The sequence below is a fragment of the Rhinatrema bivittatum genome, chromosome 1, assembly GCF_901001135.1.
Source record: "Rhinatrema bivittatum chromosome 1, aRhiBiv1.1, whole genome shotgun sequence".
In the NCBI taxonomy this organism is placed as follows: Eukaryota; Metazoa; Chordata; class Amphibia; order Gymnophiona; family Rhinatrematidae; genus Rhinatrema; species Rhinatrema bivittatum.
This window is the reverse complement of record NC_042615.1, coordinates 224813656-224837683: the sequence shown is the minus strand read 5'-3', so window position 1 is coordinate 224837683 and position 24028 is coordinate 224813656. Positions and strand designations below refer to the sequence as shown.

The 24028-nt window shown below is 42.0% G+C and overlaps 1 protein-coding gene across 4 annotated transcripts in view; it reads left to right on the top strand.

Moving 5' to 3' along the window:
- Nucleotides 1–212: 212 nt before the first annotated feature.
- Nucleotides 213–24028, top strand: part of FAM193A (family with sequence similarity 193 member A) — a 391927-nt gene continuing 368111 nt past the window's right edge. The window contains exon 1 of one of the 4 annotated variants that reach the window (XM_029592130.1): nt 213–883. In XM_029592130.1, the coding sequence (XP_029447990.1) occupies nt 665–883 (219 nt within the window). In that variant the 5' untranslated portion in view covers nt 213–664. The remainder of the gene's footprint in view (nt 884–24028) is intronic. The other 3 variants (XM_029592147.1, XM_029592139.1, XM_029592150.1) reach the window with 3 other exon arrangements.

Genomic DNA, 24028 nt, shown 5'->3' with positions numbered 1-24028 from the left:
GCTATTGCGTCCCAGGTCTCAAAAACCCTTCCCATACTGCGGCCGGATCGGTGCGCGCGGTGTGTAGCTGACCATCGTAGACTAAATCTCCCTACAACCGTCCCCTATTATTTCACCGGACGGGAAAGTTCGCACATTCACGAAGGAGCGGAAAGAACTACAACTCCCGAAAGGCTTTTTTAAAACCGGTGACGTGACAGGCTCAGTTCCTTTTCCTAAGGACGCACTCGCCCAGAGGCGCATCATGGGACTTGTAGTTAGCTGAGGCCGCATTCGGCGGAAGCCGTTCCGCAGGAGCCCCGGCTAGGCGGGGGGACTGCCGCAGCGCCTCCAACTCCCGCCATGCCCCGCGCGCACGTCCCGTCCCCGGAGCGTAGGGGAGCGTCCCGACGTAAGCTAGCATCTCTTTCCCCTTGTGTCCGCCATATTGACTGTAACTCTGGTAGCGCTACCGTGGTGCCGCGTTACGGCCCGCTGTATCCCGCTTTCGGCGCCTACGGCCTTTCCTGGGCACTTTTATTGTTTTGCCGCCTCCCTCTGCCCGGCTCCGGCCCCCGAGGAACCTCTGGACGGAATCTCTCCCACCCTCGGTGGCCCCGGCTTTGCCTCTCTCCTTCCCTTCCTCTCTCTCTCTCCGTGCGGCAGGTTGTTGTTGTTGTTGAAGATGAGCCCAGCCGACGCCAAGCGAGGGGCCAAACGCCGGAAGAGCAAGCGGGCCGGGACCAGTAGCAGCGGCGGCAACTGCAGCAGCACCGGTACCGGAAGCGCCCAGGCCATCGCCACCGCCCTCCGGAGCCAACCGAAAGTAGCGGCTGGCGGGGGCCTGCTGACAACGGCCAGTAACAGCAGCTTGAGCCCAGCCGGAGGAGGAGTGCACGGGGAGGTAAGTGCTTGGAGGGCGGCCGGCTCTGGGTGCTGCTTGTGTCCCATAGGCAAGTGAGGCCTAAAACCAGCCCCAACCCTTCCGAGAGCGCCAGTTCCGGAAACCTCGCGCACATTTCCCCTGTCACAGGGAGCAGCAGTGCAGAGGTAGTGCAGGATCTGCTTTTGTTTGCTGGGCCGGTTTGATCTGGTGATCGGAATTAAATTCATATTTTTTTGTCTGCTGTTTATTCAGCCTCCACCTTGTTTACCTTGTATCTTCATTTTTTTTTTTTTTGCTTTTGCTAAGCTTTAACTTTACGTTTTTAGTTTAGTTGCTCCAGTGTCTTTGCATTTACGCTACGGTAAGGGTTCTGAAATCTGGGGTAAAATATATTTTTGGGCAGCTGTTGTAGTGATGGGTTTATTAGCACTCTGGCTGGAAGGGACCCAGCCGTCACTCTGGATTATCCCGCAATATATAGGAAGCAGGAAGTCTCCAGTCTATTTAACAACATAGTAGTTTCATTGGATATGAGAGTAAATCATTGGTTGGGACAAAAACCTGCACATTTATATTTAAAAAATAATTCTCTAGAATTAAAAGAAAGATTCCGTGTGAGTGACATAGTAATATCTTTGTCTGTTCTTTGTGCATTTCCCGTAGTTGTAAAAACATTTAAAGAGATTATTTCTCTGTTTTGAAGTAGTTTGGTAATCATATTCTATCAAATTATACACTTTCCAAAAAGTACTGCAGCATTTTGGAATAGGGGCTACTTACTCTAACATGGAGAGAGGCTTGTTTTGTAGGTTTGATCTGCTTAATACTATCCTGTTTTAGGGCTAACTTGAGTATAAAGAAGTTGAAGCGCCCATGAAAAATAAGTCCAGTATAGTTATCTGAAACTTCATGTCCAATAAGTTTTAAAGCATGTTGGAAAATATTGTAACTAAGATAAGTATTCATGGCCACCAGGTGCAGAAAAAAGCAATACTTTTTAAGATTTTACACAATATCATAGTAAATGATAACATAAAGAGACCAATTAGCTCACCCGGTCTGCCCAGCTGAGATTCTTCTTCTCTGGTTTATTTTTAAAGTTAATTGTAGAGGTTGTATTGTTTTTGTAAATTTTATGTATGTATTTAAAAGGATTTAATCCCACACTCTCCAAAGTTTGGAGCAAGGTACTAAGCTATTTACCTAATTTCAGTAATATATGTCAGTTAAGATATGTGGCATTATAAACATTAAAACTGCCATCAAAGCCTGCATAAATAAGTTGTTAACTAGCTTTCTGGGATAATAGCAGATCCTTTCTCAAGAGAGGGTGCAGGAAAAGACAGATCACATAGAGTGTATGGTAAGGTAATAGAAAGTAAACAGGGCACACTGGAAAGGCTTTACAGTTGTCATATACTTCCATACTTTGTTACTGTGATCTAACATATTCAAGATACAAGAAAAAAGTTAATTTATTACTTAAAGATAGTATGTATTACAAATGTACTTGCATATATTTGCTCTTTATTTACCTGCTAAACAAAATGCCTGTAAAACTTACTCAAAAATGATTGACATGTTTCTAATCTTATTAAAGTATTTAGATATTATGGGGTATATCATACATTGTGGCCACTAGACTAATTCATTTCAAATTTAAAGTGAGTGCAGTTCTCTGGTAGCATAATGATCCTGGAAAAAAAACCAACTAAAATCTCTGCAGGTTGTGAAACCTTTTAATGAATTAACTTAGTTATTTAAAGTTAGTGGTGATCATAAGCTTTCAAGAGCATATAATCACCATATATTGACATCCTGAGGATGAAATCTGTGTGGTATCAAAAAAATAAAAATTATCCAAAGACAATCATACAAACAAGCTTTTAAAATCTCCTGTATTCTCTGTTCAGATTCTGATTAAAAGGTATTACATCCAAATAGTCTCTCCAGGATCAATGTAGAACTCTGTATTGCTGTATCATAGATACAATTTCCTAAACATGATTTAGAATTTTAATTATGTAAAAAGTAAGTTTTGGGAAATTCAGGGCAGGAGGCAGGATTTGATCGGTATAGACCGTAGTCCTTCCTGTCTATCATTTCGTGCCCTCTCATTCCTGAGGAAAGAGTTAAGTAGACTTGAATAGTTGCTGAAAGCTGGCACATTTGCACAGCAATTCTGACTACTTTTAGCAGCTACAGGCCACCTTCTGATCCTAGTATTGTCTAAACAATAATTCAGTACTTCAAAAATGACCAGACACTGCATTTATGAGAAATGCCTTCCCTTGTCTGTGCACTTGAGGGAGTGAAGGATGGATTGTTTGCAATGCTGCACCTCCTAACCCTGTTCCTAACACTATGGTAGAATATAACAATAGATAACTATCACTAGACTCATCTAGTGTTCTCACCCTCACTTCTAGTGCAATGCCAGAGACCCCAATTGATATGTTTCCCCATAACTTCTTTGGTACTAGGGATCCCTTGTGCTAATTCCATGCTTTTTCCAATTCTGCCAACATTTTTGTATGTACCATCTACTGAGAGACAATTCCATGCATCCATTGTCCTTTCTGTGAGAAAATATCTTCTGATGCTACTGCTGAATCTGCCCCTTTGGAGCCTCATATCATGACCTCTTTTTCTAGAGCAGTGGTTCTCAACCTTTTTTCTATCGGGACACACATGAGAGATGATGCTCACATGCATGACACACTGAGCAAATGACATCTTGGGACTTAATATAAGCATATGCTCTGCATCCACAGGAGTCCCCTACTTCCTAACAGTGGGTGCAGAGCAGAACTAAGACATTTCCCTGTACAAGTGATTCTGGTGTCAACTTAATAGCATTACAAACTCCCTCTACTACCAGGTGCATTGTAAAATAATACAAATAAACCCCACTCTGTACATGTCTAACAAACCTGCCATACCTCAGCAGCACTAACTTCAAGAAATGAAACGGCAATAGCTCTATCCATGAAAAGGCATCAGTTCACCACCAGTGCAATATAATAATGAGAAAATACAACAGATAATGCTGATATGAACCTCTAGTAAAGTACCTCATCTCAGTCACACATACACAGATCACAGACAGATCTGCCTTCACCAAATATAGAATGAAAGATTACAAATGAAGAAACAAAAATATATTTCCTCCTACACTAAGCAAAGTTCAAAGAGAGAAGACATATATTTATTCTCAAAACTGACATACAGGCCGATACAGTACAGTGCGCTCCGGAGCGCACTGTTAACCTTGGACGCGCGTTTTCCCTTACCCCTTATTCAGTAAGGGGCGGAAAACACGCGTCCAACCCGCGGCACCTAATAGCGCCCTCAACAAGCAAATGCATGTTGATGGCCCTATTAGGTATTCACGCGCGATACAGAAAGGTAGGCGCTAGTTTCTGCCGGCACTGGGAAAGTGCACAGAAAAGCAGTAAAAACTGCTTTTCTGTGCACCCTCCGACTTAATATCATGGCGATATTAAGTCAGAGGTCCCGAAGGGTAAAAAAAGTGGAAAAAAAAAAAATTAAAATGGGCCGGCGGCTGTCGGGTCGAAAACTGGACGCTTAATTTTGCCAGCGTCCGGTTTCTGAGCCCGTGGCTGTCAGCGGGCTCGAGAACCGACGCCGGCAAAATTGAGCGTTGGCTGTCAAACCCGCTGACAGCCGCTGCTCCAGGCTAAAAGGAGGCGCTAGGGACGCGCTAGTGTCCCTAGCGCCTCCTTTTGCCCGTTTCTACTGCCGGGCCTCATTTAAATAGAGAATCACACGCACAGGCGATTTACTGAATCGGCCTGATAGTAAGGTCCTTGTACCCAGTCCCTCCCCTCCATGCCCCATCACCCCTCACTTCTCCCAGCTACTCATATGCATATCCAACATTCCAGACACCCCCCACCTCACATCCTCTTCACCATGCTCCCTCTCTCCCCTCAACTTTTTCTGCCACTCCCTCTTCCCCTAACCTAGCAACCTCACACCTCCTTTTTCCACTTCCATCTTTCTTCCCTGCCCAGCAGCCCTAACCTCATTTCCCCCCCCCCTCCTGGCCCCCAGCCAGCAGAAAAGACTTCAGTCCAATCCAGAGTCTCCCTCCTTTATCAGCAGCAGAGGAGGGCAAGAAGCATTGAGGAGAGGAAGATGAGGCAGCAGCAGATCTACAGTGCACACATGGGGTGAAGAGAGCATCAGCAGCTTCACTGCAAGGCCAGGCAGAGGAAGATAAGGTTGGCGTCCTGCTGAACCCATGTGAACAGGAGTTGGAGATGTCGTGCTCTGATCTGGGTGAAGGAGGAGGGAGCAACTTCCCACTAGGCAGGAAGAGGAGAAGGAAGCAAGAGCAGCTTCCTGTCATACCCAATAAAAGAGGTCAGCCAACTCCTGCCCAGACTGATGAGGCAGGGGACACACCTCCCGGGACTTCGCGACACACTAGGTCCCAACACACCTGTTGAGAACCACTGTTCTAGAGCATTCTTTCCTCTGAAAGAGGTTTGCTTCTTGTGCCTGATTTATGCCTTTTTGTTTTTATTTTGTTGTTTACTTGTTGCCTTTGTTCTCCCTATGTATGGCCTTTTTTCCCCATCCTTGTCCCGTCTGTCTCCCTTCTTTATCTTTCTGATATCTCTACCCATTTACTTTCCACTGCTATTTCCAGCCTCACCTTGTTTTCTCCTGGGCTGGAGATAGCAGTGACATCTTTTCTCAATCTCTGGGCAGCTGCAGCAGCTCGCTCCTTTTGGGCAACAGACTCCAAATTTTAGGCATCCACAGACAGTCTTTAGTCTGGGATTTTTCTAGCCCTGTTTATGGTAGTACAAAAGTAAATCTCAGGATTGACTCTTGGATGTGCACACTTTAAAGAGTAATTTCTTGTTGGAAAACAAAACATAGAATACAGCACCATTGTAGCATATTATGCAGCATTGTACAAATCAAATTTGTATCCTTTTTCTGGAAGAAAACTGCAGTGAAGCTAGTAAAAATTCTGATTCTACCAGCTATCAACAATCAACTCAAATTTCTTTAAAAATGAGATTGCTAGTGTTTCCTTAGTTCCCTACTCATTGGTAATTTGAAGGCTGACTGATTATTGTTGAGAAAGCATGCATCCCACTGGCTCAGTAGTTGGATGAAATTCAGGAGGCAGGAATTGTTTACATTTTGCAAAGTGGCAAGTATTGTTTTAGGTTTATTTAAATGGGAAATCACTGAAAACTAGGCCCAATTACATATTTCTTGATATACTTATATAATTATGTATAAAATTGAATCTAAATATCACATATCCAGGCCATTAGATCGCTTGGATGCATAAAATTTGGGGCCTGGCAGCTACTAGAGGGACCTGGGTTGGGGGAGAGAGGTATGGTGTCTGTTGCTGGTAAACACAGGCCAGAGTGAGGGAGTTGTAGTAGATGCCACTGGAGGAAAAGGGAAGAAGCTGAGGAGAGGCTAGGATGGGGGGGAATAGTGCTCAGGAGGAAAAGGAGGGCAAAGAAAAAAAAAAGTAAAAATGAGAAAGAAAAGAAAAAGTCAAAACAAATAATGAGCAAAATAAGCAAGAAAATCAAATTTTTCCTTGGGTGGAAAATGTAGAAAACTTAGGTGCTAGCCAAAAATTCTTAAGAGCCAGGGAAATTTATTTTAGTTTCACTTTTTTTGGCAATTTTGTGCTTTAATTTTTTTCATATGTCATTTTACTTCCTTTTTGCTTTTCATTCATTTATTTTTTGCTCTTTCCATATCTTCCAGGCAGTTTACTCCTCACTTCTCCTCCCTTCAGACACCCTCTTTGCCCTGCTTCCAGGCACTTCCCCCAGTAGCCTCTGCTTCTTGCCCTTCTTCCAGACACTTCCCTTTTTCCTGACCCAGCAATAGGGCCCCACTGGCAGCAGTCCCTCTGCAACTTCTCTCTGGCTTGGGCCTTTCTTGTGGTCTTGCTGGCATTTCTTCCATCAGGAGCCCGAGTGACGTGGTGCCTATGGTTTTCCCAGCTGTTTCCACCAGTAGATACGTGTATTCTTCTACATTTTTTATGTCGGACATGCCCATTTTTTATTTTTATGAAGCTGAATTATAGACTTATTTACCATTACACAACATTATTATTGGCTGATAAGGACTGGCTTGCCCACCTACTCTGTCCCAGCCTACACTGCTCCATGTAAGGATATCTCTCACTTGTCAACTTTAAGAAACCTGACTGCTTGCAAAAGCTCCCTCTTCCTTTTTGCCCTTGGTTGGGAAGTGTATCCAAGTCAGCCTGCAGCCCATACCAGGAAACTTTACATCTGATCTCTTCCCCTCTCCCAATTAAGTCTGAGAATGTACCAAAGCCTTGCCGCCTCTTCATGTTGGTGAACGTTATGTCCTCTTCTTTAGGAGTTTGCTGGAGTAGTCCTGCCACTTCATGCAGGCCACCTTTATCATTTCTTCTTTTTGTCCTTCTCCTTTCCTGGGTAGGTAAGTGTATAGGTTTCCATCAGTAGTCTAATACCCAGGTCCCCTCATTCGCTTGGCCTTCACCTCTCCTCTCCACCATGCTCTTACCTCTGTCCTCAGTGTAATGTTTGTGTTGCAGGCCTTGTATTGTTTTGGCAGACTTTCTTTGAACTGCTTTCATTCTGTCAATGTTTTTATGAAGGCGTGGTTTCCAGAGCTGCACAGCACTCAAGGTGGGATCTCACTAGGGAACTGTAGAAGAGCCGTACTATTTTTTTCTCGCTTGAGATCCCTCTTCCTTATGCCTCTGAGCAAACTTAAACTTTTCCTGCTATTTTATTACCCTGACTGGCAACTTTCAGCTCATCCGAGGTGATTGTCTATGTCCCTTTCATGTCTGACATTTGCCAGTTCTTGCCCTCCTGTTGTGCTTTGGGGATTGTCCTATTAAGACAGGATTATCAGATTGTGCGGTGGATATGAGGATGCAGATTCAAGCTGAGACTTGGGCTGGAGAAGTGACATGAAGCAGGCTATTCTAGAGATGGTTGGAGAGTCAAGCGGTTTGTATCCTGTGTGTACCCTTTCTTGATGGGTGCAATCATGTGGTTTTATTTCACAATAAGATCCCCTTTAAAATTTCGTCTTGGTCATAACAAGTGAAATGTTTGCCCTCTAAAGTAATTTTTTTTTTTTACATCATGTTTTTAGCATTACATTTTGCTATAATAAATGAGCTTCAAGACTGCTAAAGAGATGGAGTGCTGGATATGTGTTGGCTGGAAGGAGAAACCCATTTAGGATATGATGCAATTCAAATAGAAAAGTTACACAGATTGAAATTTATAAGCCATGCTTAAAATTCATAGTACTTAATATGCCTAGAAATGCAAACTTGTTCACAGCTGTAATATTCATGCAGATTTTGCATTAATGAATTTACGTGTGCTAAATGCTTGACTGTGATTTGGAATTGGTTACTCGCCTTTCTAAACCTGTGCCAAAGGTTGAGTTACAAGTCAGAGGCAGTAGGGCCCTGCTGTAGAAGGCTTTCAATCTAAGGACCTAAGGCTTTTCTCTCATTCTGTATCTGTGGTAAATATGCTTAGTAAATGAGGCTGTAAGTTTGTACCTGAGGTAATGGAGAGTGAAGTGACTTGTCCAATGTCAATGTCAGTGAGAGAACTGGGATTTGAGCCTTGGTTTCCCTGGTTCTCTGCCTGCTGCTCTAATCACTAGGCTATTTTTCTATTCACCAAAATGAACCTGTGTGTATTAACAAAGATAAATAAGATAGAAATAGTGGGATTTTAGGATTTGTAATTGTTTGCTGATAATTGTACAGTGTGTTAGTGTACCATTCAGAATGGGATGGGGAAGTATTTTGGAAACTTTTAGTAGCCAGAACAAAAATGTATATTTCTTTACTAATTTTTCAGACTTTGTGTTGCTGTTTTGCTTGTTTTCTTGCTTGGTATGTAGTTCAGATTTTTTGCATTTTTTAAAATTGTTTTGTCATTATTGTGTGTTTTGTTTGTATTTTTTTCTGCTTTGTGTGTTTCTTTTTGTTTAGTCTAGATTTTTGCTTATTTTGTGTTCAGCTTTTTCCTTCTTCCCTCCAGCTTCTTTTCTGAGCAGGCAAGGAGCAGCCCACGGCTATGGGGATTTCTTCCAGACGAGCTGTTGCAGCAGCAGTTAGTTGTTCCTGGTCCTGCTGTAGCAAAAGCTGTTGTATTCCAACCTGTGGCAAGTGCCAATTTTAAGGTGCTTGGATCACCTGGCATCTAACCCCTTTAATACATATGTCCCGTAGTAAATACATTTTTTTGTGTTTCTGGTTTTGAGTTAAGAATTGTAAAATAACTTTAAAAACTGAACTGATTGATTGATTATATTCAATTTTTCTATGATCTCCCCCCATTTCTAAAAGACGGTCATGTTTTGACCTAAGAGAAAAAATATAGCTCTTCTTTCAGTAGTCTCGTTTTACTTGCCACACAAGATAAACTGTGTCCGCCGTATTTCCCAATCAAGTTTGTTGCTAATATTTTGTAGGAACAAATCCCAGAAACATTGGTTTGACTGTGAACTTCTTCTTATCTTTGCTAATCGTTCTTTCCTTTCTTTGTATATGTGTAGACTTCTTTTTAATTAGCTTCCACTATTCATCTATACTTGCCTACTTTTCATTTTAGATCCTTTTTTAAATATCGAGACTTCATATTTTCTTTCCTACTTCCATGTTTTCTGGAACCTTAAGAACAGTGGTTTTGAAATTTTGGCATTCATTCCCTGTAGAAATCTGCCACAAATTTCTTCTGGTCCTGTTGCTTTATTAATTTTATAGCCAAAAGAAGAAAATGTAATGTCTTTGCAAGTAATACATCTGTAAAAACGAAACAAGAACTACATATTCTACTGTAATTATCGGGCCGATTCGTAAAATGCGCAGGAGAGCCGGTGCTCACCCAGGCCTCTCTCCTGGGCGCACTATTTTGTATTCAAATGAGGGTCCACAGTAATAAGGAGGCACTAGGAACAATAGCGCGTCCCTAGCACCTCCTTATCGACAGAAGCGGCGGCTGTCAGCGGGTTTGACAGCTGACGCTTAATTTTACCGGCGTCTGTTGTCGAACCTGCTGACAGCTACGGGTTTGGAAAACGGACGCCAGCAAAATTGAGCGTCCGTCTTCCAAGCTGCGGGCAGATTTTTTTTTTTTTTTACAATTTTAAAATTTTTTTTATTTTTGGGGCCTCCGACTTAATATCGCTATGATATTAAGTTGGAGGGTGTACAGAAAAGCAGTTTTTTCTGCTTTTCTGTAAACGTTCCCAGTGCCGGCCAAAATTAACTCCTGCATTTGGGCAGGCGTTAATTTCTGAGAGTAAAATGTGCGGCTTGGCTGCACATTTTACTTTCTGTATGGCGCGGGAATAACTAATAGGCTCATCAACATGCATTTGCATGTTGCGGGCGCTATTAGTTTTTGGGGGGTTGGACACGCGGTTTCCTCGTGTTATTGCCCCTTACTGTATAAGGGGTAATAATAGCGCGTCGAAAATGCGCGTCCAGACGGGAGCTAATGGTGCGCTCGGCTTGAGCGCACCGTACTGAATCGGCCTGAATGCAAGTGAAGTTTAAACTTCCTTCTTGTCCTGCTATACCAGTCCAGACTAGCGGGTTATTTCCATCTACTAGCAGATGAGGACACACCCATCTTCAGTGACATCACTTGGTATATTGGCTGGGCTTCCGGTAATGGTCAGTATTTCGATGGTGTATGCATTCTGGCCTGGTGCAGTAGGATTTCTTAGCTCTCCGGCCCCTGACCTATATGCTTGGTTACTGGCGGAGTTTACTCCTAGGGCAGTAGTCAGTGTGCTGGTTTCCCTGGTAAAGCAGGATCTTGGCTCCTAGGGCAAATAGTTTTTGTAATTGATCCTTTAATGGAGCAGGGCCAGATCATAGCTCCCAGGGTTCCCTTTGGGGATTGGTTGAGCAGGGCTGGATTGTGGCTCCCTAGGATTCTTTTCAGGACCTGGTTGAGCAGAGGCCTGGATTGTAACTTCTAGGTTCTCTTGTGAGCCTGGTTAAGTAGCGTCAGGGTTTAATTCCCTTACCTCTGAACTGACTGGGCTAGGCAGTAGTGGTAAAAACAACTTTTTTTTTTTTTTTTTTTAATAAAAGCAAATAGTATAGCCAGCTCCTGTGACAGAGTGATTTCAGAGCTGTGAGCAGGGAAGGATCTTCTCCTTTCTGGAGACTCTCTGTGCAGGCATAAGTATTCACTTTCATGGCGGAACCTGTAGCGGTTGGAATTCAGACTACCTTTATAAAGTCAATGCTTTAGGCTTGTTTCCCTCCCAGGGATATGTTTGGATGGGGGCCACTGGTTGTGGAAACGATCAGCCCTTATGGGGGATTTTTGTAGCCTGGTGGAAGTGGGTTTTTTTGGTGGCAGGCTCTATGGCTATTCAAAGAGGGCAGGAATTTTCAGTTGTTTATCCTGCATGTGGGAAAAGCCGCAAGGCAAACAAAAGTAGATGACAACCAGTTTGGGTATCCCATGCGGCCACATATTCACCACTGATACTGATTAGAGGGTCTGTGGGCCGAACAGGTGACTATGGGCAGAGAAGCAGTTCTAGTCAGCACCTGGTTACAGTGAGTGATTTCTTGCCCCTTCAGCAAGTTGTATTGGTCATAGTATGGGATGTGTGGTCCCTTGAGGTTGCCACTTCTTTGTTCCAGTGTCTTGTTTGCATTTCCTTGCGTGTCAGCCTCCAAGAATGGATAGGAAAGGCTGCTCTAGGGAAGCTTCAGGATTTGATAGCTATGCTTCAGTACCACTCAAGGCTCATGATTTAGCTCGGTACTCCTATTTGGGGTTCTGAAAAAAAAAGACTGGTCTCTGGTGCTCCATTAGAGTACAACTGCAGTATGGAAACCCTTGCTCATTGAGTCTGGTGGTGAAGCTCGAGGAGTTCCTTTCTTCTCTGGACCAATCAGAAGCTTCTGTTTAAATCTCATCTGGGGAGATCTCTAGAGCTTCTCTTGCTCCCTTATGTTTTGTATTTTTGGGAACCATTTCCACTTTGGATTTCTGACTTGCTGTGATAGCAAAGTCCTTCACTCCAGGATACATCCCAGACTTATTTTGATCTGTGTATTGGCCTTTGAAGCCTAAGGAGTGTCTATCAACCTCCTCCAAGGGGGCTCAGTTCCTCAGAGTCATGGACTGAGTGGTGAGCTGCACAGGGAGTCTGGTACCTTCACAGTCTCTGGGTTTGCTGGGGGGCTCTTTTTTGATACCATGGTAGGTAGAGGCCCCCTGACTCAGTCAGTAAATGATTAGCTCAAGTGTGAGACATACCCTACAAATTTCTTCAGGGTGTAGGAGTATCACCAGCTTCTGGGTTCTGTGGTGCCCTCTCTGGATGTAATTCCCTGGAGCCAGGGCTCACCTGTGGCTTCAGATGTCTCTCTTGGCCTGCTAGTCCCCACAGTCAAAGCTCAAAGAGTGCATCTCCCTCTTTCACTCAGGGATGGTCTGACTTGAGTGGCAGGTACCATGATCTATCAAAAGGAATAGATCTAGATCCTCCCAGATTGGTTGTGGGCATGTCAGAGTAAGCCTGGTGCTCTGCGATGCATAGTTTTAATTTAATTTATAAGGAATTTCTAGCTTGCACAATCCAACATACTTGGCATAGCTCAAAGAATCTGGTCCAAAGAAGCAGCATGTAGTCTATAACAGACTAGAAACCAAGCTATCAGTCCGTCCTGGTTGCAGTTCCTGCCAGTGAATGCTCAGAGACCAGTGGTAGACCAGAAAGCAAACAGGTTGATTTTATGGGTGGTGCAGGATTTACTGCAGTTTTTAGCGGTTCATGTTACAAGGGTAGCATGTGTTTAAGCTGGGAACTAGGAATAAGTTGGTCGCCAGAATGTGGGAGCTCAGACTGAAAGCCTGCTTGAACTGAATATATTGTTGGGATCCCCCATGATTGAATCTGATGACAAAGCTGTCAAGATTCAGCCATCAAAAAAAATAGAGAGCTCAGCAATTGCTTACAACCTGCTATGCCAAGAACCACTTTGTTTTTGTCTTATCAGCCTAACCCAGTAGGCGTGAGTTAGCTCAGAGAAGAAAATTCTTCAGCATTGACTTTGCTGGAGTCTCATACTTGAGGCTTCTTTCAAATTTCTGGCCATTTCACCCTGGCGGGTGGACATCCTGTCCTTGCTGACCTTTCTGCCAAAGAGTTTGGGACAAGGGCTGAGCTCTTTATTCCCTGAGGGTCCCAGTTGCAGCTATTCCATGGTGCAGACATCAGATTCAGGGATTTGATGTTAAGCATATTTGCCCTCCCCTTGGAGCTCTGGTACCCCAATGGAATCTGGTTCTTAAAACTCGTCTCCCTCCTTTCAAGATGCTTATTTACATGTTCTCAAAGGGCATGCCTGAAAATTATCTCCCTAATGGCCCAGAGTTTTGGATCTTACTTGGCAGTGATCCCTAGTCTTTCATTGGAGTTGGTCAATTTTAACCAGTGCCATCCTTCTTATCAAAGGTTGTTTTTTTGACTTCAGTAAACAGGCAGTATCTCTTTCCACTGTCCCTTAAGGGGGGAATGTGATGGAAAGGTAATTTCTTGCCTTATTAAAAGTTCTTGAACCTTCCTCAGGTATTTAAAAGACGGTGAATTCCTTTTGGCTGATAGATAGGACTTTATTCAGTGGACCTCATGGGGTAAGGAAGCTTCAGAATCCTCATCCTTGTAAGCCAGGCAGATGATCCTCTCAGCCTTTGTTGAAGGATCAACAGGTTTTGAGGGTGCTTCATGCTCATTCTGTGAGGACTCAGCTTCCTCTTGAGCAGAGTCTGCACTGCCTGCTCTGGACGATCTGTGTTAAGGCTGCTACTTAGTCTTTCATAGATGCTATGGTTTAGATATGCAAACCAAGGGAAATATTGCCTTGGGGCAGGTATTCTCGGAGCAGCCATATTTTTTCCCCACCATATTGGAATGAGCTTAGGTCCCACTATTCTGGACTGGTGTAGCAGACTGTAAAGAAGGTGAAATTTAGTCTTTCCCCCTTAATTTCCTTTCCTTGAGACCTGCTACACTAGTCCAGGATTGATGTAGCAGGGAAGTCTAGGCCTGCACTGGTATCCTTGGCAGCAGACCTCTGGATTGGCAGAAAACTTTAATCTTCGAGGTGTGCCCGAAATTGCTGTTTCTATGATATTTCTCTCTCCTGTGGTACTGTGCTTGGCTTGTGCAGTGCCATACAGAGACACATGAGATATGATCCCTCCTGAGCAGAATTTGCTTGTTGAGCATAGTTTGCTTTCTAAGCAGGACACAAACAGGAGAGTTTCCTCTGACCCTCCTGTTAAGTCTCTCTTTATTCTTCCTAAAGTTAATTAATTTTTAGGGGGCAGTTGGTATTTGACATTGCTTTGCCTTAAGAGTACTGACTATTGCTGGTGCAGCACCAGTTTACATACCAAGTGATGTCTGAAAAAGGTTGTGTCCTCTGTCTCCATCTGCTAGTAGGTGGCGGTAACCCACTAATCTGAGCTGGTGTAGCAGGATTTAAGGAAAGGAAAGTGAACATGTTAAGATTTAATCCACCAATCAAAACACAAAGACCCGGAGCACTTGTTTTGTCTAACAAACTATAAGCAACCAAAAAAACAAAGTATAAGAACTTTATCTACAAAGTGCTAGTATCCACAACAATTTTGAAACTGATTCTTACAAGAATATATTTTTTGTATTTTAAACCGCATCAGCAAGCCAGACGACGGCAGTGAGCCCACTTGCCGTCCGGACTTCTCGTCATATGCGGCGTGATGTTGTATAGATTTTTAAATAGAGGCAACTTGTTAAATATCCTCTAGATCCCGTTTTTGAGTTGAAAAAAGCATCAAAAGCCCGCACTGTCCCAAATGACACCCGACAACGGCCGGTGTTTCGCGATCAAAATCGCTTCATCAGGAGCAAATTTCACAAAATCCTTTGTTGCGGCAGATGCTTTCTGTTGGACCCAATAGTCTCACAGTGTCCCGTACGGCTGTAAAATTCTGTGAGACTATTGGGTCCAACAGAAAGCATCTGCCGCAACAAAGGATTTTGTGAAATTTGCTCCTGATGAAGCGATTTTGATCGGGAAACACCGGCCGTTGTCGGGTGTCATTTGGGACAGTGCGGGCTTTTGATGTTTTTTTCAACTCAAAAACGGGATCTAGAGGATATTTAACAAGTTGCCTCTATTTAAAAATCTATACAACATCACGCCGCATATGACGAGAAGTCCGGACGGCAAGTGGGCTCTACCCTGTCCCCCTTACTCTTCCCTACCGTTTTAATTTTTGTTATAATTGTTTTATTCATTATTTACATTAATCATATTTTTCTTATTTTGTTTATTATTTTTATGTATTTTATTTTAAACCGCCCCAAACCTTGCAGGGTGCAGTATATAAGTACTTTCAAATAAATAAACATGAATTCCTTTCAGGTATTTGAAAGTCTTTATAATATCTTCCCTGTCCCTCTTCTCCTCCAGGGTATACATGTTTAGGTTCTTCAGTCTTATACGTCTTTCTATGTAGACCTCACCCCATTTTGGTTGCCTTTCTCTGGACTGCTTCCATTCTGTCCTTATCCTTTTTGAGATGCATTCTCCAGAACCAAATAGGATATTCCAGGTGAGGCCTCACCAAGGATCTGAACAGGGGCGTTATCACCTCCTTTTTTTCCTGCTGGTTATGTCTCTCTTTATGCAGACCAGCATCCTTCTGGCCGTAGCCTCTTCTTTGTCACATTGCTTCGTCACCTTCAGATTATAACTCTGTGCGCCTCAGTCTTTCACCATAACATCACGTACAACTCCTTTGGATTGCTTTACCCCAAGTGCATGACTGCACTTCTTGGCATTGAAATCCAGCTGCCAAACCTTTGACCACTTGTCAAGCTTTCTTAGGTCATTTTTTTATTCTCTCTACTCCCTCAGGTGTGTTTTCTATGGTGTAGATCTTAGTGATAATGTTACTTATTACATTTTCTAATAGTGTTATTTTTCAAATCATTTTTACCATTTCCAAACCATTATTTGCTTTCTCTTTACCGTTTTGCAACAGAGCAGCTTCTGCCCAGAGAACACACAAGAGAGATGTCAGGCTGGGAAGCCATGACAACTTCAATGGGCCAGAGTTCTGTGTCTCCCGATTCAGTCAGTAGAGGGGAGAATTCAATGATTTCTTGCTGAATGGAGGAAAGTTGCCAGGACCATTGGGTCCTCAAGATTACAGAATGTTATTTTCCTGTGTATGCTTTTTCCATCTTTCAACAACCTAGCCTCTTCTTGAAGGCCCACACCCCGAGGGGTGGTGTTTCTAGTTTTGTTTATTTCTCATCCCCAAGAATTCAAGGGAATTGGGACCTATCAACTTATTTGGCCTCTTGGACTGTTACAGGAGGACTGTTACCTCCTGGCATGTCCAATATTACAGGAAGACTGAGAGTCTTCCTGTAATATTGGACATGCCAGGAAATACTGTATGTTTTACCATGCCCAGACAATTAGCTGATGATGGCACCATCTCGAGCAGTGGTATTAAAGACGCTGAAGGAGACCATGCAGTTCCTAGATTTATAGCCAGTTTTGCCAATAGATCTTTGTTTCCCACCAGTGGATCAAATTCTTTGGGGCATTGATAGGCTTGATAGTGAGGAGTCTCTTTTCATGGAAAGAGCAGTCTATCTTCAGATATTTGTTCCAGAAATTTGGATCAGATCTCCACCAGCACAATCCTAATCTTTGTTGTTCTGGGGTTACAATGTGGCAGCAATGCTGTAGCCCCATGATACACCTCAACAGGAGAGCTCTTTTGTGTTGCCTCAGTTTTCATTGGCTTTAGCAGGGTTCACTGGCTACAGGTACTTCTGCCAAAGGGAATAGAACATAGACAGATTGCTTCCACACTCAGGAATCGTGATCAGAACATGTTTTTCTTATGGAGAAACCACTGGGATCTACATGACATTTGGTATGCGCTAATGGGTGTTCTCTCATCTACAAGGACAGAGTTTTTCTGATCCAAATTGACCATCCTAGTTGCTCTGTTTTACATAAATGAGCAAAGTAGCACAGGGTCTTGGACCCTCTACCAGAAGTCATAAAATCTGGAAATGGACTCCCAGTCACAGAACCTCACTTCAAGCAACTTTATTCTTCTGAAGTCTCCAACATGCTGGTGAACTGCCTCAGCAGAAATTTCCTACTGCACTAGATCAAAGAATGGTTAACAGGTTGTTTGACCCATGGGGCATCCATCAATTGTCTTGTTTATATCAGAAAGTAAGAGGGAATTTGATAACTCTTGTTCCGTTCTTTGAGCAAATTCAGGTTATTTACTCTGAGCGCTTCTTTACCTCAGTGGGATGTAGATCTACTTTATTTTTCTGCCACCTCCTCCAGTTGCTCGAGGTCAAGCTGGTCTTCGTCTAGCTTCACCCAAATTGGTGTGGTTCTACTATCTAATCAGATTGCCATTCTCTGCTGTTTCCTCTAGGAACTGTTCCAACTTTACTAATGAAGGAGCAAGGTTATCTGTATCATTAGAATCTTCCCTTCTTTGTCTCGACTGCATAGATGTTAAGCGCACAATAGTTCCTCGCTGGCACTTTCCGAGGAAGTTAAAGGTATTTTGATCATGGCACAGAATAGCATCCATCAGAAAAGTGTCCAGTTTTTAAATGGAGGCTTTTCTTGGTGCCAGATGGGTTTTCTGGATCTGCTTCAGTACTTGTTCATCGTGTCTTCATTTGGTCTCTGCACTTCTTCAGTGAAAGTACACCTCTGTGCCATGGCATTCTATCACACTCAGGTGGAAGATAAGCTGATCTGTCTTCATTCATTAATAGCTAGCTAAGTAGTGGGCAGGGTGGGTGTGTAATGGGGAGGAACTACTTATCTGGCTAACATAGGTAAATAGCGATATTTAGACTTATTTGATTGTTAGACCTGTTGTTTTTATTTAAAGGCACTTATTACCCACCCTTCCTACGTTCAGCTAGATAATCTTATCTGGTAAAATGCAAAGTTATCCGGGTATATTCAGCAGTGCAGCCTCAGTGAAATTTCTTTCCTAGTGGCTGATGCAGCTAGAAGAGTCAGTGAACTTCAGGCTTGGTTTTCGTACTCATCTCACCTCCATTTATTCCACAACATGATGGTGCTTTGTACTCATCTGAAGGTTTCTGCCCAAGGTGGTATCTGTTTTTAATCTGAAATAAACTGTTTTGCCATTGTTTTTTCCAGAGCTTCATTTGCTTAAAGGGGAAAAGACCTATCACACATTGGTTTGTTGGAGGGTCCTAACCTTTACTTGAAGAGAATACAGCTGCTCTCAACTGATTGCGTTCTCTTATTCCAACAGAATAGAAGTGGCAGTGGGAGCGTGTGTGTATGTGTGTGTGTGTATATGTATATATATATATATATATATGTGTGTATACACACACATGCTCCTACAAACATATACAAACACATGTTACAATGTGTTTGACAAGTTTGTGTGCCGAGAAGTTAAGATTATAAGTGATCTCCCACACCATAACTCTTAAAATTTTATGTGGTCTCTATAGAGATGGTTCTAGACAGAATTAATTGTATATAGATGAAAGAATTGGGTATAAGAAACATAGTTAAACTGAATTTTGTAAGAGCATGTATGTTTTCTATTAAAGTAATATGTGTAGCTTGTTAATAGGTATCAAATGCTATTTAATATGGTTTTCTTCCATGTTCATAAGACACTTTAAAATCTGACCAAAAGAAAACTATCAGGTAGCAACTTCTGTTAGACTACAATCAAATCAACAGTTATACTTGGTGACAAAGCAATTCATGAGTATTTATGCCTCCTCTACCCAGCCTTTAGGCTTTCATAACTGAATAGAAAAGAATAATCTTCTAAATTTGTTTTGAGGAACAAATTGTTGCAATATAAAATGTATTTGAGTGTCCCAGTCTGGTGGCTGAGTGGCTGTGCTGTGCAGTGCTATTCGGTAGGTCTCTGATTTGATTTGCAAATTGAGCGTTCCACACCCCAGGTCAATTGGAGATGTTGCAGAGGCAGTGTTTATAGCTAATGGGAGGAGTCATTGGTGGATCATTGTTAGTGACACCTGGTGGCCAGAGTTTAGAGCCCATTCCTGGTCTTGGCCCTGTTGCTGCAATGTTTGTTAAAATAGGGGAAAAATGTATAAGTTAATTGGGAATGAAGGTTCTGACTGAACTGGAAAAGGCATCTGAATAGTCCACATCAAATTTTTTTAAGTGATAGAAAAATAACATGAAATTTTAGGTATCCAGTTCTTAGCATAGTTAGATTGGCAGACTGTGTATGGTAGCTTATCCTTTTCTCTTCATTGGTTGTTAAAAGCATTCATATTTGGTTTTTGCTTTTGCCCTCATTCCCTATATATTTTTGGAAGGCTACATATAGTTTTGAAAACAAACAGTAAGGGGCCTATCTGAAAGGGATCAGTACTTTTAAGCAGCATTATATTGTAAGAGGCCACCTTAAGCTGTGTTTAACATAGGCTGTTAACATGCATTTTCAAGCTTTGAAGGGAACATGGCACCCATCTGGGATAAAGTTGTCCCTGTAATACAAAGGTTCTGGAAACAGCCATTTGGGTTTCAGGATATCCACAGTAATTATGATACATTTATAAAATGCCTTTCCCAAAAAAATGCACACTAAGGAATATGCATGAGATATATTTGTATGCATCATCTCCATTATATGCATATCTGTCTCATGCATATTTATCCTGGATATCCTGAAAACCTGACTGGCTGGGTATGTCCCAAGGACCGATTGACAAAGCCCTGTATTACAGGGATGACTTTAACCAAGATGGGTGCCGTGCTCCCTTCAAAGCTTGAAAATGCACATTAACATACTAATAGTTGCCCAGTTGTTGATAGGTTTTTTAGTATCCTATTTGAATTCTGGATAACTGGATTTGAATAAAAATTCATATCATCTTTAGTTTGTTGATTACATTAAAACATATTGGTAAATAAATGCCATATCAATAAAAACAAATGAGTATATCCTGGATCTGACAACTCAACTCACCTTATTTATTCTTTTATTAACCAAATCTATTTTTCTTCTAGCTATGAATAAAAACCAGTGGTTGGTGATTTGCTTTTTTAATATTTTAATTGCACAAGTGCTTCAAAATTATAAGCAAACAAATGTGTGGCATAAAGCATGGCATGTGGTTAAAAATTGAATTTTATAGCCAGTTATCTTAGAGTTCACATTTGCTTTCTTAAAGTGGGGAAACCTGTGGTGTGCTGCTCTTATTGGGGCCGATGTAATAAGGTGCTTTAGCATTAGTGTAGGTTTTTACTTCTGTTTTAGCATGCATTTTTCTAGAATGTTAACTCTGGTATGTAATGAGTTTTAACTCTTACATTAGTGTGCGCTAAAATAGGAGTAAAAACCAGCGTTAAAATGATCACGAGTTCATGCAAGTCCCATGTAAAAGTAGGCTTTAGCAACGCAGGGAGGAGCATTAATGGGTAGACAGCTTAAAACATTTTCTTAACACTGGGAATTTAATTCCTGGGTCAGAGCAGGCGTAAAACTTAACTTATATTTCTGGTGGTCATGCTATATTATTGCTGTGGACTGGATACCTCTATTAGACAGGACATAGCAGTAAAATAACTTTGGCCACCTTGAAATGCGTTTACTCCACCTCAGACCCAGGAGTTTAATTTCCAGTGCTCTCGGGATGGATATCTGTAGTTGAACAATACACAGAGGCTGTGAATCCTGACTTTGGTGTATTGTTTAACTGTAGATACCCACGCCAGGGAATTTTACTTTGTTCAGCTAACTTAAGTGCCCACCTCAGAGAGTAAATTCTTGCATCCAAGTCTATTTTGCTAATGAATGGCAAGGAAAATCAAAGCATAAGCTCTGTGGTGTGGGCACCTACGGTTAACATAGCATAAACTGTCTGTGGGGACCATCTATAGCTGAATAGGATGCCAAAATCAGATGCACGGTGCTAAAGTGCAGACTGTTCAGCTGAAGATACCTTCCCCAGAGAGTTTAAACTTTGATTTTTCTTACCATGCCTTGCCAAAATGGCATTGCATGTGAGATTGATGCGGTACATCCCAAGTTGTGGCATATTTTCTGATTCACGACCATTTTGAAAAGGAATGGCAAGTAAATTAAAAAAACAAAAAAAAAACAACTCTTGAGACGGCACCTACACCTGGATGAGCAAAGCATAGGCTGTCTGGGTGGGCACCAACAACTGAACAAGTACGTACTTTATCGCTGTGTGTGTACTGTCTAGCTGTTCAGGAAAACAAAGAAAATCTGAAACTGGTGCCAGCTTAAGAGAGCTTACATTGGAAATTGATCTTCTAGGTCTTAGGAGTAAACTCAGTTTCTAGTGGCCCGTGTTATCTATTGTGCCCAGTGTGGTACTCCATCTCAGACCTAGGAAGGGCTTAAATTTCCAATGGAAGTTCTCTGGGGTTGGAATCTACAGCTTATAACAGTGTGTAAACTCTGAGGAAGGCACCCATAGCTGAACAGTATGCCAAAGTCAGGATGCACAGCACCAGCATTTATACTGTTCAGCTGCCCCAGAGAGCTTATGATTTATACAGTTGTAAGTGCAGGCCCAAGAGAGCTTACGCCAAAGATGTAACTCTTCCGTCTGAAGTGGAGTAAACTTAGATTTTTGGTGACTTAAGGTATTCTGATTCTGTGCACAATGTGGTAGAAACAGCTAGACGCTACCATATGGGCACAGTAATAAAATATCATAGCCCCCAGAAATGAGTTAACTTTTATACTATCTCAGGCCTAGGTTTAAACCTGAAAATAGACACTGTATATTAAGTGCTTTAAAACAGGAGTAAGAAGGTAAGTGCTTGAATTTGGAAGGAGTGTGACCAAAATGGCCTTTAATGTAAGATTGGCACTGATCATCCCAACTTGCGCATAATCTCGCATGCAAGGTCATTTGTGCAAGACATGGCAAATGATGTGTGCAGCTATAGCTATTAGAGATGCACAGCACTTAAACTGTTTGGTTGTTAGTGCCTGCCCCAGAGAGTTTTACCCTTTAATTTCATGTGGCAAGCTTTACCCAAATGGCCTTGCATGTAAGATTGTGCCCAGATCATTATGCTCAGTGCCAAACTTGTATGCAAGATCATTTTGTTCACTGTCCTTACATCTTCAAGCACTTACCTCTTTACTCCTGTTTTAAGCACTTTTTAAAGTACTTTTCTGCATTAGTGTGGCCTTTTCAGTTTAACTCGCGTTTTAGTGTGCTTTTTTTTACTCCTGTTTGATATGACACCCATTAGCTTAATGCATCCCTTGGGGACCCCTGTCTTTAACATGCTGCTGTGCAGAGTGATCTACATTCCCTGGTCAGCCATGGCTGGGAATGAGGGCGTGCACAATGGCAACACCTAGTGACTGGATTTGGGCCCATCATTGCATGATTCCGAAGGAGCCTTGGTGCATTTCCTTTCCCTCATTTCCCCATCTCCCAAAGAAGAGGATGGTCACTGCAGTGTTGGAAGGAGATATAAAAAAAAAAAAGGGGGGGAAAAATCTCTGGGTAGTTGCAAATGAAGGTTTATGTGCTCAATCCCAGACCTGTTTCTGATTGAGCTGTATGCTCAAAGGAGCAGAAAGAAACTTCCTGGTTAAAAAATAAAGTAACACAAGGAAGTAATTGAGATACATTTTAGTCATTTGTGGAATCAAAACACTTAGGTAATTTTCAGGGGAGTTTAGTTAGTAATACCGTAGTATATACTTCAGATAATTTATTTTTAGTGTGACCTTTAGTACAGAAGGCAACAGGATTCTTTATAGAATACACACTTGATACAACCACACATTTTATAAACTAAAAAAGGGTTTTAAAAAATTGTGAATAACTTTGCCTATTAGTGATGTTAAACTCGTCAAACAACCCGCACACAGGAAAGTTTTTTCTTTATGCTTTAAATATAAATCTTTCTTTTTTTTTCTTTTTTATTTCTGTGCCTCACACATGCCCAACCTAATTACAACTTAATAAGTGCTATTAAAAAACTTTTTTAAAATATTTAATGGATGAATGATGATGCTTCATACAATTACAAGAACACCAGACTCTGGTGTCTCGTTATCCCTTATCCCAATATAAGGGATAAAATAGTGCGAGCCAGTCTAAGGTACAGTCTTCTGTTGATAGCAAGGGAGAACATAAACAGTGTGGAAATTGTTCAATTTGTGCCAATATCATTGAGGGTGACAGCTGGATTGACAGTAACACGGGGTACATGGTGAAGCGTAGAGTAATGACCAGTTGTTTATCTAAAAATGTCATCTATGCTATAATCTGTAAATGCCTGAAGGTGTATATAGGACGCACAAGTTGAGCTATCAAGACGCGGTTAATGGAGCATAGGTCTCGCATTAACAATAGAGTGATGACAGCACCATTGGTTAACCATTGTGTGGAACATGGTTTTACCTTTGATGATTTAAAATGGACTATAATCGAACAGGTGACAAAGAAATCTGCGTGGGAAGATGTGGGTACAATATTGAATCGAAGGGAGCAATATTGGATTTTTAAATTAAAAACTTAGGCGCCCATTGGATTCAACGATCAGATTGACTGGCTATCCCTTCTCTAAGGTTGATTTGAGGGGGAGGGATTTCGCATTGCTGCCATGTTGAAAGTCATGTGATGGGAGTCCCTTTAAATTGGGACGCTAACGAGAGAGCGGGTCCGCCATCTTTTTGAAGAGGAGAGTAGAGTGAGCAGCGTTCAGGCGAGCTCTTTATGGATTTGGAACATGAAACATGATTAAATCGTTTGGGACAAAGTTCTAGTGGCTTCCCCTGAAGAAGAGCATTCGAAACTGGGCCTTGTTGGGGCAAGTGCTGCTGCAAGATCTTTTTGAGGACTTTAAGTGCAAGACAAGTGCAAGATAAGTAATGCTCCTATCCTGAGTGATTGGTGACCTAATCTCTTGTATTTCATTCAGTGTTTCACATGTCTAAAGATATAAAGACATAAAGAGAAGATTTTAAGAAAATAACAAAAAGAAAAAATAAGTTT